General features: G+C 34.7%; 1 protein-coding gene across 2 annotated transcripts in view; it reads right to left on the reverse strand.

Annotated features, from left to right (window-relative positions):
* Window positions 1–19,069, reverse strand: part of DNAJC1 (DnaJ heat shock protein family (Hsp40) member C1) — a 234,156-nt gene that overhangs the window by 21,447 nt on the left and 193,640 nt on the right. For both annotated transcript variants that reach the window (XR_014022775.1, XM_081300173.1), the window contains exon 9: window positions 15,682–15,801. Coding sequence is in view for 1 of the 2 variants with exons in the window: in XM_081300173.1 (XP_081156299.1) it covers window positions 15,682–15,801 (120 nt within the window). In the remaining variant the exon portion in view is untranslated. The remainder of the gene's footprint in view (window positions 1–15,681; window positions 15,802–19,069) is intronic.

Consider the following 19,069-nt stretch of genomic DNA (forward strand, 5'->3'; position numbering starts at 1 on the left):
ATCCAGAATCTCCTGATATGTAGTCTAGAGCAAGTTTTCTGTTTTTAGAGTCAATGAATTGGACTGAGAGAGAATACTTAGTTAGAGACGCTTCATATTCTCTACTACACAACATCACAGCCCTTCTTATTCTCAGTGTAAAACAATGAAAGTGGTGGAACATCACTCTCATCTTGGAGCTATACCTTTTCGCTCACTTAAAAGGCAATTTAGAACTTATAACATGTTCATTAGATAGACGCAAAGTACAATTTTCCAATTCAACGTGGTTTAATAATTACTATAATATTCTAATCTCTTTGCTAAGTTTATTTTCTAATGTCATAAGATGGTTTTATAAAAATGACAACTGCAAGTGACTGATTTTTATAAAGAATTTTTCTTTTCAGTTTCTGACTCAGGAGGAGGTATTAATGTGGGAGATGATGACAAAATGTTTTCATTTGGAGAAGGTGTGGTATCTGCAATTGATAAAGAAGTTTCCAAATAAATAGCGGTCTAACAAAGTTTCATCCAGAGTATCTGAGTAGATATCATGCCATTTCAGGAAAGTTAAGATGTGTCTCAGTAAACATGGTTATCAGCAAATCTATTTCTCTCCTTCCACACATTTGGAATGACTTCCATAATGTGAGTGCCAATTTACTTTTGAAACATTCAATATTATTTTCTCAAATGGTCCATAATGAATTTTCTAGCAATTCATTCTGGATATCATATGCAACTGCAAAAGATTTGGTCCCTGACTTAACAAGGATGTTCAGGACTTTTTTCTAGTATCAGGTGGGAAGAAAACACATCTTTCTACAAAGGCCTCACAAAGATGACCTATCTGAGCAGTTAATACTATGGGTTATCAGCTTGGGGAGGCTTTTGGACAAACCACTGCATCCACATGTATACTAGCAGAACTGGACTGCAGAACTGTGGGAGGATATGTTTTACTATGTTCTGAGGTTAAGTAGAAAACATTTTAAAACTACTCTTCCTATTGCCCCAAATTCATCTTTAAATTCTTAATAAATAGGGGCCCTATGATTCAGTCTAAGACATACAGATTAAAGTAGAATGAATGGAAAAAAAATTCAAAATAGGTGTCATTCCCACTGGTGAAAACACTGATGAAATAATAGAATATTAAATTATCAAAATTAAAATGAAAATTATAATCCATAGGGTAGAGCTAGGGTTAGTGGATAGTTATATGGTTACATACTTCTGCTCAATTTAAAGAAACTATCCAAGTGTATGTTCATATTCCTGGCTTCCTCAGATAACTCAGAAAAAAAAGTTGATTACTAGTAATAACTTTAGGTCACATTTTTTCAAATTTTGGCTGACTTGATATTTTAAGTTTTTTTTAAATTAATTGAGAGATTCATTATTTGTATTTGTTGCCTTTATTTATTTATTTTATCAACTCTCCATTTGAATTTAGCACTCATTATAACTGAATATTACTGTGGCTTTCAAATACAAAATGCACTGTTACCTGAGCATTAAATAAAGCACTTTGAAAATGCTTCCAACTGGTACAAAGCAGTGCTGTTCACTCTTATTATTTTTCCAATGTCTTAAAAATTTTCTCTGGATTCTCTGTCTGGATAGAAAAATATAAGAGATAATAATTGTGTTCATCTTAAGCATTAAAAAAAAGGGAATATTTCATTAACTGATTATAGTGTAGATGACCATTTACTGGGAAAAAGTACTTTTGTCAACAGACAATATTATATAGTTTTATAGAGATTATTATTCTATCCAGTGAATATTCTTGACAGTCCTATATATATTCACCCATCTTCTTCTCTTAATTGTTTCCCCAAATTTTTAGGACCAGAAAGTGATTTTAAACTGCATTAACATTTATGTATCTGCTCAAGGGTCTACGGACTTGCTGCAGCTCCAAGCTGTAAATAAGAAGTAAAGCAAGTAATTTAGGGGCAATAAAATAAATCCCTACTATAAAGTGTGATGCTATGACCAGACCATAACCAAAGCAACTCTTTTATGAATAAGGTTATCCATAGTATTAAAAGTACATGTGATTGTAACTAGTAAATGAGAATTAGGCTTTAAAGTAGATACTATCTTCTCAGTAAGATAGTGGGTTCTGATAAGCAAGTAAAAGTTACAGACTCAGTATATTAATAACATAGAGGACATTTAACATGATACAGAAAAAATAAATAAGAATCTTAAAAGGGAACTATAAAGAAAATGTTTCATGTAGTCTTCAAATATACTTTGCTTTAATGAGAACAAGTGGTCCACTAGAGCTTCATGAGACCTTGAATATTTCTGTGGTTCATGTATTCAAAAGGGTGTCTGTGCTGGGCATGGTGGTGCCTGCCTGTAATTCTAGCAGATTGGGAGGCTGAGGCAGGAGGATCACGAGTTCAAAACCAGCCTTAGCAAAAAGCAAGGCGCTAAAAAAAATTGGTGAGACCCTATCTCTACATAAAATACAAAAAGGGCTGGGGATGTGGTTCAGTGGTCAAGTGCCCCCGAGTTCAATAATTCCTGGTACCAAAAAAAAAAAAAAAAAAAAAAAAAAAGGTGTCTTGGAAAGCAACTACTTATGGAGCTTTTCAGGGCATAGCAGTCAGAATGATCCTTTTAGATTCCTGCACTCCTTTGTTTGCACTCTTCCAGGGCTTTCCCATCACACTCAGTAAAATCTAGAATCTTGACCCTGCATACCCCAAGCCTACCCTAGCTTCAAAGTCTTTGTAAGTGCTGTTTCCCTTACCTGTAATGCCCATTCTCAGACAAACTTGCTCCTTCACTTTTGTATCTCTGCTCAAATATCACCACTCAGGGAGGACTTCCCAGAACTCTGTTTCTAAATGGCAACTTCCTTCAGTTTCTGTCCTTTTACCCTGCTTAATTTTTCTTCATATTACCTGTCCCTGTCTATGACTTTTACTCTACTCATTCCCTTAGGGGAAACTGTCATTGTCTGCATGATTGCAGTTTAGTTTCAGGCAAATTAGTGTTCTAGCTCCGTGCAAAGGAAAAAATGAGAAAGAGATCCTACAAATGCACATTACTTCCATTATGTTCTTCTGAAAAGAGTAACATAGCCATATCAGAGGTTGTGAGGCTTGGGAATACAGTGCTGTTGGATACATATGAGCCTAACTATAAATCTATCACTAAAGAGGAAGGAGAGACATATTTTGGTGAACAACATGCCAGAGTCTTCCACAATTTGTAGATTTTAAAAACTGAAACTCTATTTGGAAAACATGTAAGATGGTTAAAGTATGGTACAAAAGATAGTACAATATTACATAAGTGTGACCTAGTAAATACTATTCATTGTTGTGACAAATAATGTGCTATGATCACACTTGTGCTACTCAAAGGAGAACGTTGGCAGTATTCTTTTGCTGTATCACTCTGGTCTTCAATCTACTGAAATCTGGACTATTTCTTTTTTTGTGGGTTTCTATAAATTGTAGAGTTTCTAGATGCCTGTTTCCATATATACATTTTTCCAAGTTCTCGGCCATACTGTCTATTCTATAAATCTCCCTCTTCCCAGGGTTTCAAACATGCAGTCCATGGTTCTCCTATTCCAAAGTGATCTTACTGCTCTCTTGCCAGCTGTGTAGCTGTGGAGGGCAGTGACTTCTGTTCACTGGAGTGGATCCACTATTTCTTAGATTCCATTTTGTCTTCTTTAATTCATCCCTCTTTTTGCTGGAGTAAAACCTCAGGAAGATTACTAAGAAAGGGTACGAGTCTTTACCTCATGTATTTGCCACTGTATTTGTTCTCTTCTGGATTCAGAACATTTCCCTCAGAACTAAGAAGGCATTTTCCCCTCGTCTCTCAGAATCTAATGTTGGTGTAATTTTAAAAAAAATATTTTTATTAGTTGGTGATGGTCCATCCTCCCTCCCTTCCTACCTCCCTTCCTTCCTCCCTAGTGCCTCACACATGCTAGGCAAGTGCTCTACCACTGAGCCAGTGTAATGGAGCTTTTCAGGAGTAGCCCGCTGTAATTTTTATCATTATATTTTGTCTTACTTTGGAGGTATCTTCATAGAAACTTTGAAGATCTACATATTCTAAATATTCATAATATTTCCCAGGACCTTTACTATGTATCCCACTTAACTTTGGAAAGCACTCACAAAGCTGTCTCAGGTGTCCTTACATTCTGAAAAACTTTATTATATGATCTATTGAACAAGACCTTGCCTCCGTTTTCTCTTTCTCTCTCACTGTTATTCCTTCTAGTCAGATTTGGACTTCCTGGAGTAATTCCCTGAATTTCCTTTCTATAATATTTTATTTTTATTTTTTTTAAAGAGAGAGTGAGAGAAAGTGAGAGAGAGAGAGAAAGTATTTTTTTAATATTTATTTTTTAGTTTTCTGCGGATACAACATCTTTGTTTGTATGTGGTGCTGAGGATCGAACTCGGGCCGTATGCATGCCAGGAGAGCGCACTATAGCTTGAGCCACATTCTCAGTCCTCTATAATATTTTAAAACAAATTTTCTTTTTTATTCTGTTCTCTAGGAGATTTTCCTAATAATAACTTTCAATCATTCTACTTCATTTGTTTTTGTTACTTGATATTCATTTTTGCTCTAATTTTTGTCATGGCATCCTGTTCTTTGTGTTATGAATTCAATATCTGATTGACTATCTAGATGATAGAAGGCTTATATAATGAAATAATCTAGTAGGCTATAATAAATTAATTCTAGAAGGTTGCCTACCTAAATATTTAGTCCCTACCTAAATATATCCAACTAGTAAACTTTAAAATTTCTATAACATTTCACTTGTACATATAAATGCAAGAATTTTAAATCAACAAGTTAAATCTGGCTGTTTTTATTAAAAGAATATATGTGATCAAGTGGAGTTCATTGGGGAAATGCAAAGAAAGGAATTTGACAATATATTCCTTCTTATTAAAAGACTTCAAAAGATGTTTAAAACTATTAGAATTTCACATCAATTCCTCAAAACAACTGTCATAGATTAAAAATGAAAAAAAATCAAACTCAAGAAAACTTCCCCAGCACTAACCATCTTTATCTATATATTTCATATAAATTTATCTATATATTTCATATAATATAGCTAAACCTGAAAATTCTTTATTAAACTGGGATTTGGGGAAAGGTTTGCATTAATCATTAAGTAATATATAACAAAACTTCAGCCACACCAATGGAGAGATTAATTAATTATGTAGTTTTGTCTGATGGACACAAAATGTCCTACTACCTCAAAACAGCAATAAGAACTTAAAAGATTTTAAATATAAGTGTGTGTGTATATGATATCTAATGACATTAAAATATCATCATCTATTAATATTGAAAGTTGTATATCAGATTAACTAGTGACTCATCTAGCAAAGAGGATAGGATAAAGCACTCATTCCATTCTAAAATTTAAATATCTTTGAAGGTTGTGAAGTTGACAGGATAAGGAACAAGGGAGGGGTGTGGCCATAGCGGCCATGGAGCAGGCAGTGTGAAAGAAAACACTTTTTTAAAAAAACAGCTGTGGAGGAAAGACGCCAGGCGCCCAGCCAGACCGGAGGAGGAAGTCCGGCTCCGCCCCAAGTGCTAGTCCAGAGGAAGCCCATCAACCCTTAAAACCCATCAAAGGGGGTGTGGCTACCAGCACGGTTCTGCAGCTGATCCAGGTACCCGGTATCCAACTCCCCCACCCTTAGCTACCATAACTCAAAATATTTCCCACAAGCTTTTGGGGGTTGTAGCTATCAACGCAAAACAACAACTGTACAGACACCTGGTTTCTACTTCAGAGACTAGAGTAGGGAAGATACAGGTGGAAGCTCATTTCCTTTCACACTGGCTATACCCACCACCCTGAATACAGAGGCTCAAGCTAGGAATAGACAACGCCACCTACTGGAAGCAAGGAAAACAGTGTTCTGAGAGACTTTTTTTCCCCTCTCTTTCTCTCTCTCTCTTCTTCTCTCTCTTCCACAACTTCAGCGTATGTGAAACCAAGAACTGTGCATGAACAACCGAATTACCAAAGTAATATAATATAGAGGAATTGCATATAGCCCACCTTCCCCCCATTTTTTTCTTGATTTCTATCTTACTTTCCTTTTCCTTCTCTTATTTCTCTTTTCTTCCTTGTTATTTTTTTTCTTTTCTTTTTTTCATTCGTATTCTCTCGATCCCACTTTCAATCTCCTAACTTTTGCTATCTATACATAGGGTAACTATCTAAATAGAGAGGAGGTTGAGTCTATACATTCTTCCATAAATTACCAGTCTAGTGGTTAGAGTTCTCCAAAGGTGCTAAGTTAGTTTAACCTCATACCCTCACTCCTTTCCCTCTAAGTATAACATCCTTCGTCTGAAATTAAGTTTTCTATATGCCACCAGATATGGTACGCCTTTTATGAAACTAATGAATATATTCTTAAGTAATAATTAAAACCAATATCTATAGTCTTAGAATCCAACTATAAATGTATTAATAATGAAAACTTGTGCTTAGGTAATGTACTGTTGATATTGGGAACTGTTAACATTGTCTTTCTCCGCAAAAGAGGGATTTTGGAGCTATACAAGAACAATACTAATATATAAGGGGAAAAACATTAGCACAAGAGTTTCACAAAGCTAAAAAGAATCATGAGCAGTATGAAAAGACAAGGAAAGAAAGGACCAAAAACAATACAGGTCAATTCAACATTAGATGAGGTAATATCTGCAGCTGATGGAATGTCAGACAAAGAGTTCAGGATATACATGCTTCAGATGATCTGGAGCCGCAAGGAAGACATTATACAGCAAATTCAGACAATGAAAAATCACTTTGACAATGAATTACATAAACAAATCCAAGAAGCAAAGGATCAACTCTATAGAGAGATAGAGGATATAAAAAACAAACAAACAGAAATCCTGGAAATGCAGGAAACAATAAACCAAATTAAAAACTCAAATGAGAGTATTACCAGCAGAGTAGAACACTTAGAAGATAGAACTTCAGACAACGAAGACAAAGTTTTTCAACTTGAAAAGAACATAGACAGCTCAGCAAGAATGTTAAGAAATCATGAGCAGAACATCCAAGAACTATGGGATAACATCAAGAAATCAAACCTAAGAGTTATTGGGATACAAGAGGGTACAGAGGTCCAGACTAAGGGAATGAGGAATCTATTCAATGAAATAATACTAGAAAACTTCCCAGACTTAAAGAATGAAAAAGAAATCCAAATACTAGAAGCCTACAGGACACCGAATGTACAAAATCATAAGAGATCCACACCAAGACACATAATAATGAAGATGCCCAACGTACAGAATAAGGAGAGAATCTTAAAAGCTACAAGAGAGAGGAAGCAGATTACATTTAGGGGTAAACCAATCAGGATAACTGCTGATCTTTCAACACAGACTCTGAAAGCTAGAAGATCCTGGAACAACATATTTCAAACGCTGAAAGAAAAAGGGTTCCAACCAAGAATCATGTATCCAGCGAAATTAAGCTTCAGGATTGAAGATGAAATAAAAATCTTCCATGATAAACAAAAGTTAAAAGAATTTGCAGCTAGAAAACCAGCTCTTCAAAACATCCTTGGCAAAACACTACAGGAAGTGGAAATGGAAAATAACAACGAAAACCAACAGGGAGAGGTAGTACAGTAAAGGAAAAACTAAGCATAGAGGAAAAACAAATCATGTTAAGTAACATACATAACCAAATATGGCTGGAAATACAAACCATATCTCAATAGTAACCCTAAATGTTAATGGCTTAAATGCACCAATCAAAAGACATAGACTAGTAGAATGGATTAAAAAAAAGATCCAAAAATATGCTGCCTACAGGAGACTCATCTGATAGGAAAAGACATACACAGACTGAAGGTGAAAGGTTGGGAAAAATCATATCACTCATACAGACCCCGGAAGCAAGCAGGGGTGTCCATACTTGTATCAAATAAAATAGACTTCAAGCCAAAGTTAATCAAAAGGGATAAACAAGGACACTACATACTGCTCAAGGGAACCATACACCAACAAGACTTGATGATCATTAATATATATGCCCCAAACAGTGGTGCAGCTACGTTCATCAAACAAACTCTTCTCAAGTTCAAGAGTCTAATAGACCACAACACAATAATCATGGGAGATTTTAACACACCTCTCTCACCACTGGACAGATCTTCCAAACAAAAGTTGAATAAAGAAACCACAGAACTCAATAATACAATTAATACTTTAGACTTAATTGATATATACAGAATATACCACCCAACATTAAGCGGATACACTTTCTTCTCAGCAGCACATGGATCCTTCTCAAAAATAAACCATATATTATGTCACAGGGCAAATCTTAGCAATTACAAAGGAGCTGAGACACTACCATGCATTTTATCTGATTATAATGGAATGAAATTGGAAATCAATAATAAAATGAGAAAGGAAAAATCCTACATCACATGGAGATTAAACAATATGCTACTGAATGAACAAAGGGTTACAGAAGACATCAAAGAGGAAATTAAAAAATTCTTAGAGGTAAAGGAAAACTCAGACACAACATATCGAAATCTTTGGGACACTATGAAAGCAGTACTAAGAGGAAAATTCATTTCATGGAGTTCATTCCTTAAAAGAAGGAAAAGCCAACAAATAAATGACCTCATACTACACCTCGAAGCCTTAGATAAAGAAGAACAAATCAGCAGCAAATACAGTAGAAGGCAAGAAATAATTAAAATTAGAGCTGAAATCAATGAAATCGAAACAAAAGAAACAATCGAAAAAATTGACAAAACTAAAAATTGGTTCTTTGAAAAAATAAATAAGATTGATAGACCACTAGCCACGCTAACAAAGAGAAGAAGAGAGAGAACCCAAATTACTAGCTTACGGGATGAAAAAGGCAACATCACAACAGACAATTCAGAAATACAGAAGATAATTAGAAATTATTTTGAAACCCTATACTCTAACAAAATAGAACATAGTGATGGCATCGATAAATTCCTTGAGACATATGAACTACCCAGATTGAGTCAGGAAGATATAAACAACCTAAACAGACCAATATCAAGTGAGGAAATAGAAGAAGCCATCAAAAGACTACCAACCAAGAAAAGCCCAGGACCGGATGGATATACAGCAGAGTTTTACAAGAACTTTAAAGAAGAACTAATACCAATACTCCATAATCTATTTCAGGAGATAGAAAAAGAGGGAGAACTTCCAAATTCATACTATGAGGCCAATATCACCCTGATTCCCAAACCAGATAAGGACACCTCAAAGAAAGAAAACTACAGACCAATATCCCTAATGAATTTAGATGCAAAAATTCTCAATAAAATTCTGGCAAATCGTATACAAAAACATATCAAAAAGATCGTGCACCATGATCAAGTAGGATTCATCCCTGGGATGCAAGGCTGGTTCAATATACGGAAATCAATAAATGTTATTCACCACATCAATAGACTTAAAGATAAGAACCATATGATCATCTCGACAGACGCAGAAAAAGCATTCGACAAAGTACAGCATCCCTTTATGTTCAAAATGTTAGAAAAACTAGGGATAACAGGAACTTACCTCAAAACTGTAAAAGCTATATATGCAAAGCCTCAGGCTAGCATCATTCTAAATGGAAAAAAACTGAAGGCATTCCCTCTAAAATCTGGAACAAGACAGGGATGCCCTCTCTCACTGCTTCTATTCAATATAGTTCTCGAAATACTGGCCAGAGCAAGTAGACAGACAAAAGAAATTAAAGGCATTAAGATAGGAAAAGAAGAACTTAAGTTATCTCTATTTGCGGATGATATGATCCTATACCTAGAAAACACAAAAGGGTCTACAAAGAAACTACTAGAGCTAATAAATGAATTCAGCAAAGTGGCAGGATATAAAATCAACACGCATAAATCTAAGGCATTCCTGTATATCAGCGACAAATCTTCTGAACTGGAAATGAGGAAAACCACCCCATTCACAATATCCTCCAAAAAAAAAAAAAAATACTTGGGAATCAACCTAACAAAAGAGGTGAAAGATTTATACAATGAAAACTACAGAACCCTAAAGAGAGAAATAGAACAAGATCTTAGAAGATGGAAAAATATACCCTGTTCATGGATAGGCAGAACTAACATCATCAAAATGGCGATATTACCAAAAGTTCTCTATAGGTTCAATGCAATGCCAATCAAAATCCCAACGGTATTTCTTGTAGAAATAGATAAAGCAATCATGAAATTCATATGGAAAAATAAAAGACCCAGAATAGCAAAAGCAATTCTAAGCAGGAATTGTGAATCTGGAGGTATAGCGATACCAGATTTCAAACTATATTACAGAGCAATAGTAACAAAAACAGCATGGTACTGGTACCAAAACAGGCGGGTGGACCAATGGTATAGAATAGAGGACACAGAAACCAATCCACAAAATTACAACTATCTTACTTCAATAAAGGGGCTAAAAGCATGCAATGGAGGAAGGATAGCATCTTCAACAAATGGTGCTGGGAAAACTGGAAATCCATATGCAACAAAATGAAACTGAATCCCCTCCTCTCGCCATGCACAAAAGTCAACTCAAAATGGATCAAGGACCTTGATATCAAATCAGAGACTATGCGTCTGATAGAAGAAAAGGTTGGCTCCGATCTACATATTGTGGGGGCGGGCTCCAAATTCCTTAATAGGACACCTATAGCACAAGAGTTAATAACAAGAATCAACAAATGGGACTTACTTAAACTAAAAAGTTTTTTCTCAGCAAGAGAAACAATAAGAGAGGTAAATAGGGAGCCTACATCATGGAACAAATTTTTACTCCTCACACTTCAGATAGAGCCCTAATATCCAGAGTATACAAAGAACTCAAAAAATTAAACAATAAGAAAACAAATAACCCAATCAACAAATGGGCCAAAGACCTGAACAGACACTTCTCAGAGGAGGACATACAATCAATCAACAAGTACATGAAAAAATGCTCACCATCTCTAGCAGTCAGAGAAATGCAAATCAAAACCACCCTAAGATACCATCTCACTCCAGTAAGATTGGCAGCCACGATGAAGTCAAACAACAACAAGTGCTGGTGAGGATGTGGGGAAAAGAGTACTCTTGTACATTGCTGGTGGGACTGCAAATTGGTGCGGCCAATATGGAAAGCAGTATGGAGATTCCTGGGAAAGTTGGGAATGGAACCACCATTTGACCCAGCTATTGCCCTTCTCGGGCAATATTCCCTGAAGACCTTAAAAGAGCGTACTACAGGGATACTGCCACATCGATGTTCATAGCAGCACAATTCACAATAGCTAGACTGTGGAACCAACCCCGATGCCCCTCAATAGATGAATGGATAAAAAAAATGTGGCATTTATACACAATGGAGTACTACGCAGCACTGAGAAATGACAAAATCATGGAATTTGCAGGGAAATGGATGGCATTAGAGCAGATTATGCTAAGTGAAGCTAGCCAATCCCTAAAAAACAAATGCCAAATGTCTTCTTTGATATAATGAGAGCAACTAAGAACAGAGCAGGGAGGAAGAGCAGGAGGAAAAGATTAACATTAAACAGAGTCATGAGGTGGGAGGGAAAGGGGGAGAAAAGGGAAATTGCATGGAAATGGAAGGAGACCCTCATTGTTATACAAAATTACATATAAGAGGTTGTGAGGGGAATGGGAAAAAATAAGGAGAGAAATGAATTACAGTAGATGGGGTAGAGAGAGAAGATGGGAGGGGAGGGGAGGGGGGTAGTAGAGGATAGGAACGGTAGCAGAATACAACAGTTACTATTATGGCATTATGTAAAAATATGGATGTGTAACCGATGTGACTCTGCAATCTTTGTAATGTTTTGAATAACCAATAAAAAAAAAAAAAGGAACAAGGGAGGGAGAGGAACACAGACCACACTCAGACCAAGAACTGCTCCAGTAGAAAGTTGGTAAGGGGTTTGTAAGGATGAAAATGGAAAATGGACAATCCTGTCATCCTCACAATTTTGGGTAGGGCCACTATGACTCTAAAACTAATAGTAACATATTAGCTAAAATAATAACTATATATTTAGTACACTGATAAACCATAAAGCTTGTTTTCGATATAACAATCCATTAGGGATTTTTTTTTTTTTTTTGTAGTGGGGGACTGACCTAGGAGTGTTTTCTGAGCTATCCCACTATCCCTTTTTATTTTTAATTTTGAGACAGGATATCACTGAGTTGCCCAGGCTGGCAGTGAACTTGCGAATCCTCCTGTTTCACACTCCTGAGTAGCAGGGATTACAGGTATGTGCCACTAACAACCACCATAACAATATATAAATTTCCCCAAATGTCATCATCCTCTATCTCTACCCTAGTTGTACTGTATAAAATCTTATCTTCCTTCTGCTCAGTGGCATAATGGGATGCTTATCTAACTACATGCCTCTTTCCTCACACTATGGCACTAAGCTAAGTATAAAAGTCTGTTTAAATTTAGCCACCTGTCTTTTGTTTTGCTGCCTATCTGGACCTTTTCTAAGCAAGCAGAAAATCTCCAATCAGTCTGTTATCACAACCAGAAAGCAAGAGATTAGTGACCACAGACAGAAGGAGAATCAGTTTACATCCTTTCAGGCAAGAGAATAACACTACTTCACAAGTGAGAAATATGAGGCTCCCTGACCTTAATTTAGAAAATCTGCAGTTAATAATCACATTAAAGTTGGTTTAACATGCCAGACAGTTTTTGTTTCCTCTGTTGTTTTTACAATTTAAGTGTCCTTTGTGGTTACTAAAATTATTTGCTGAAAGGCATGTATTAACATTTAAAAATATTTAATCCATAATAAAATAGGTCTTAAGAGTTTATTTGGGTGTATCTGAATTAAAATGTACTTTGTGTCAATTTTTTAAAAGGTGAAAAACATTGCTTATACTTATCCAGAGTAGAATTTAGCAATGCAACTGCTAATTATGAGAATTAATGTACTTAATTCCCTTCTTAATTGAGGAATAAAATAGGTTTTTCACTATAATCTGTCAATCCAAATAAAGAACCATATAGATTCCACCACTGTCACACATTCACCTCTTCCCCCCCAAAGGTTAATTGTTTCCTGAAGGAAAGAGAAGCAAGCCTGAAGCTACAAATTCTGCAAGGAAACCAGGTCAAAGGACAGTTGTGAAGTGCAGGGGCAAGCCGGTCAGGTGATCAGTCAATATGCAGAGGTAAAGGGAGAGAACCTGGTTTCTTTTTCATAATCAAATACTTACTGAAAACAAACCTGATTAACACCATAAGCCAAAAAGAAGCCTAAGTGTTCTTTTAAAGTATGATTAACTTTCACTTAACATTTTACTGAAGGAACTCTATTAGCTGAACCCATTCAGGTGCTTCAATGTGATTCACAAGTCATCCCTGAAAGGAGTTTTCTGAGTCTTTGCACACCTGTTCTCTTTTAGAGTAATTCATACTGTGTATGTGTGTGTGTGTGTGTGTGTGTGTGTGTGTCTGCATGTGCACAGTTACTAAAATGAAATGTACAGTGCAGCTACAGAGATGATGCTCACAAGATAAAAATACAGTGTGAAAATACAATGTGATAAATCCTGACACAGAAGAAAAGTTACAGTGGCAATTTTTTGGTGTTACAAAAGTTTAGGTTCATTAACTATTTCTAAGGTACTTTTGATATTATGAAAACAGAACTAATACTTGGCACGTGCACGCAAACAACTGAAAAAGTCACATTTGCCACTTCCATGCAGGCATAAAACAAGTCTCCCTTAGGGAGGACTACAGAGAGGAAAAAAAGAAAAGAAACACAGGATGAATTTGCAAAAGTTTGAAAAGATGTCTTTGTATCAACACTACTCTTGTAAATTAAGTATAGATTTTCTAGATCTATGAGGTTCTGTGGTTGTATCAGGCATATTCTTAGTATTTTAAAAAACTTTCTCTCCTCTAAAAAATACAAAAAAAATTTAATCAGATTTTAATGACAACAAATTAATTTAAAATATTACTTTACTCAATTTCCTATCTCCCTTTAGCATTAACTAAAAATATTACATACAAAATTAGTATTAGTGCTGTCTTCAAAGGAAACACTAAATTGATGTACTTCTTCATTAAACAATTAAACTAAAAGTTTGGCCCTCTTTCAATCAATGTTTTATAACCTTGTAGAAATTAGTAATTTTTTTAATCACTATATTATTAGCAGTTGTATAACTGTAGGGTCATAGACTTAAAACATCAATAACCATGGATATTCATTGATAAATCATTATTAACTTACCTTTTACAAATATACTTAAAAATGAGAAAATAAAATGCATATCCTAACAACATTCTAAGCAGAATAAAGGTATCCTTGTAAGGTTTTCTATTTACTAAAGTACTGGTCTCTTCATCAAACAGCAAAAGAACTTTGTTACAGGATACAATATCTATTTTCCCCATGATCATACTTCAACTGTGAAGTGAAAATAATGCAAAACATCTTATAAATATTCAAATAGTTTTAAAATGTGACTTCAAAAAGACCTTGTAGTAATAATATTCATATATATAATTTAAAGTTTTCAAAGAAGTTTCTATTTAAGAGAAAAAACGGAAAAAATACTCAGAAAATTTGGCAGTAATTTTTCTAAGTTTGTTTCTAAATTTAAAAAGTGAAATTTACTATGAAAAGTAAGTTATAGCACCAGCTTTTTTGTTTGTTTTTGGTAGCTACAATCAGTGAAAATTTTCAGTTCTTTTTAAAATTTTGTGTTATCAAAAAAAGACCTGATAGCATATTAACAGAAATGAAGGGGAAATTTACAATCTTTGCTTTCAGTAACTCCTTAAGTATTTTTAGATCTATAGAATATATTTAAAATAAATTTAGTAAAGAATATTTACTATCCTTTATGAAAATATCAATTTTTCCACTGAAATGTTTTTTCCTAAATTTTAATTAAATGTTTACTAAGTATTTAGTCCACGTCAGACATTACATAAGTGTCTAAAGATTCTCTAAATTTCCTGAATTAAAGCACTTAAAATGTTAAGTAAAAAACCTTTTTAGGTAAATACTTTGTCTTCTAAATGTTAGCTTTGGACATTCACACCTACATAGGAATGACCATACATGGGTGTGAGTGGTCATACCACATAGACACACAGATTGTCAAAATGAATAGTTAGTATCATCTTTGAAATAAAAAGTCAAACATTCTATTTGTATTATAGGACTAGGGCTCATTTAATTAATCCAAACCACCTGTCTAAATACACTAGCAATCTGTACAATGTTAAAAAGATCCAGCTAAAATATAATCTCTAATTCTGATCAGTTTGAGAACTATCTTTTCCACAATTAAAGGGTTACTATAAACACAAAAGCTGGCATTGTTTTTCTCTGATTAGGTTTCAGTAGCTCAAGTAGGCCAAACACTAGAATTCCTCACACAGCTGTTAATTGTGGACCAGGGGATTGTTTTACATCTGCTTCTTGCTTATTTCATTAATGGTTCACTTCCAGGTCCTCAAAGAATTGCAGCCTTTCTCCAAAGACAATGTAGGACCCATCTATGTCTGCCTCCTACATAGTTGGCTTGTTCTGGTTTGTCACTCTCCGTACAATGCAAATCTGAGTGAACTCACATCTGTCACAGATCGACCCAATTCGTGGGCAATCTTTTCCCATCGACCTGGGGTCCCTCCTGGGAACTTAACCATACTTCTTGTCAGCTGGCTGAGGTCCTCTTCTGTCCATTCAGGTGCCTGCAAAACATTAAAGAAAATAAGAGATAATTGGGAGAATGCTTGGTAAAAAATTTAACAAGCATGTAAAACAAATTATTGGTAACATGCTTTCTACAAAAACAAAAACAAAACTCTAAAATGTATCTAAAAATTTAGATAAAGATTTGAGTTGTATATTAAACATTAGAATACAAAATTCCAGCAGCCTTAAATTTTCCTACATGTACCAAATAAGAAAGAAAGAACATTGCAAAACTAGGTTTTTGAAGGCATTTTTAAAAAATTTAGTTTTACCTTAAAGTGAGAAATCATTAATTATCAAAGCCTATGAAATGTGGTGCTGCTCACAAATGCCTCACATGACTATTAGAAGTTTAATTTGTCAAATGATAACATTTTACAAAACTTGAGAACAAATAAAATAAGAAACTTATGTGACTAAGATATAAACCGTCCAGTCCCTGCAATGCAACATATAACTGTTGTAAGAAGGTAAAGAGCTGCTAGAAATTGGCCAAGTTATTAAACTGAGTAAAACACTTTGAAAATTACAAAACCACACAAAGATTCTAACAGCCACTGTATTCCCTGCATTATACTCAGCCCGACCAGTGGTCAAACCCAAAATTTAGCAAAGCAAAATAAATTATTATCAAATAACAAAACCATGTGATGGTTATTTTATATTACATTTTAGCACTAAGCTATCCCCATCATAGGCAGTAACCACTTTGGTATAAAACAATAATCAAGTAAGTAGTTAGCAGAGAGATTGAGGATACTTACCTTATTTTCCTTTTGTTAATTAATCAATTAATGTAAAAAGGAGAAAAGAAAGGGAGGAAAGGAGTGAAAGAAAAGAGAAAGAAAAAAGACAAGGAAAGAAAGGAAGAAAGGGAGAGAGGTGGAAGGAAATCTTTGAAACAAATACCTTTTCTAATCACCATTTCCGATAATGAACAGGCACACATCAGGCAGTTTGCATTACAGAACCATCAGCACAGAACAACAGTCAGAGGTGAGTGACCCCAGGGACTATCTCCACAGCTACAGCAAAGCTTCTCCCTGACACTAATCCTCCCTGTCATTCTCCCACTGTGCTCTAACCACACTGACATCCGCCTGCCTCACTGCAAGCTTAAGGGGGCCCTTCCTGACTTTTTACTGTCTCCCCCAATCAATGGTTCAAGCGTGCTCTTTTCACCATGTCCAAATGGCAGCTTCACTCATAATCAAAGTGCACTGCCCCTGTTAAAGGGCTTTCCGAAAGGCTCTCCTATTTGCATTCATTTGCAAAGCAAACTACTTTTATTCACTTTGTTCTGCTATCAAGAATGTTCCCTGAAGCAGATAAATTGGCATAAATACAACCTGCCACTTAAGAGTCAGTAAATAATAGCCAATAGTAGAGAGGATTTTATCAATCATTCTATTTTGTATCCACCAAGAACTGAAAGCCTCAAACATATTCATCAGCACGGTCCCTACAATACATGCATAAATTCACTTATATAAAAAGGTAGCCTACATTGGGTCTGGTTGGAATTTCTTTGATATTTAATGAATATCAGAAATCTAATTCTCCATATCGGATGATTTAAAAATTTACGTGTAGGATTTTTTCTTTCTTTTTGCCTTATTTAAGGAAAAAAGTATTATTTTTATTCAGATACTATTTAGAGAAATGTAATTGGATTTTCAAGGAAATAATATTTTTACTGCTAAAAGCTGAAGCTGTAATAATTATACAAAACGGTTTTAGAAATGCAAGAGGTAAGTTTTAAGTAGAATTTAAATATAAGCTTACTGTACAAAATCACACCATGAAGAACATTAAGTTGAAACTGCATGAAGACACACATTGATACAGTACTCAAACATGTAGTATATCAATAAAGTTTCACACTAAACCAAATCAACCAATTTCTGCGTTAACTTAAACATATTTTTGGAGCAAAACAAAACTGTCAAAACCAAAAACCATTGTTTCACATAATAAACCAATTAAAAAAATAATTTCTATTCCTAAGAGATTGGTTTTCCAAATATACTACATATATGAACAATGGGCATTAAAAAAAAAATCTGATTTTAGTTCCTTGTTAATGAGAGTCTAAAAGTTCCACCTTTTTTTCTGGAAAGGGAAAATTTTAAATAAAATATTTGGATCCATATCTTGAAAAATCACCTACTGCCATGCTGAACTTGCCTTTTAGATTCATAGCTCTTCATCGCCATGATTTTTATGATTAATATTTTAAAAAGATCAATAATAACTAGGACCATAGTCTGAAATCTGAGAGAAGCCTTTTAGCAATTCATTATTCTCTCTCCTACAGCTGTAAGGCACTTTGGTGAATGTGTAATTCCTCAGCAATAGTTAGTTGTGTCTTTAGAAGCAACAGAGCCTACTGTGATCCAGCTACTACAGCAGCCATGAGGGTGGTCATGGTGTGAATGTATTCTCTCTGTTCTAATCTGGAGCCAACTGTAGCTGTGAAAGTCAAATGAATGCATAAGCATACTGCTTTGCCACTTAAAACCATGTGTGTCCAATATTACTGAAACACTGGGCCAAAAATTCATCTCTACAGTAAAGTAATGGAAGATACCACATGGTGTGGGGACAGCTGTTGTGACTACACAAGCATTCCAATTTTGCATCAGAAAAGCCCCACTCTAGGAATAAATCTCCATATTGAATACAAAATAAAAAGTAAGTTTTCAAATAATTCAGTATTTTTTATGTAATAACCCAAAAAAATATATCTACAGAAAGAAATGATTGGGAAATGTAAATTGTAATATCAAATAATGTCCCTTTGGGGTGAATTTTTGTCATGAAACCTGTTATATTCAAAGATTTGGGGGTCTTTGAAAATCTTCCAACACTTTTGGGCTATAGGGGTAGAAGGCTGTAGGGGAAATACACTATATTTTCACATAACCTATATATACATATTTCCTTTCACAGCTTTAGACCATAAAATGTTAATTAAAAGTATCATGCAATTTATTTGGCAATGAAAAATTATGGCCAAATTAAAAGAAACTAACAAATTAAAAGTACTTATTATATTTTCCTATTTAAATGACAAAAGGTCCTTTTTTATCTAATAAATAGATTCAGAAACTCCCTGATGAGAAATATTTCTATTGAAAGGACCAATTAATCATCATTATTTATGTAATAATAGTTAATTCAGATTCAACGATTTTTAGAAGGTTTAGCCCAACTCATAAATTCTCAGAAATTTTACCCAAGAAAATAGCACCCTTACATACC

This window comes from Spermophilus citellus, assembly GCF_964194105.1.
Source record: "Spermophilus citellus genome assembly, chromosome: 6".
NCBI classification, from domain to species: domain Eukaryota; kingdom Metazoa; phylum Chordata; class Mammalia; order Rodentia; family Sciuridae; genus Spermophilus; species Spermophilus citellus.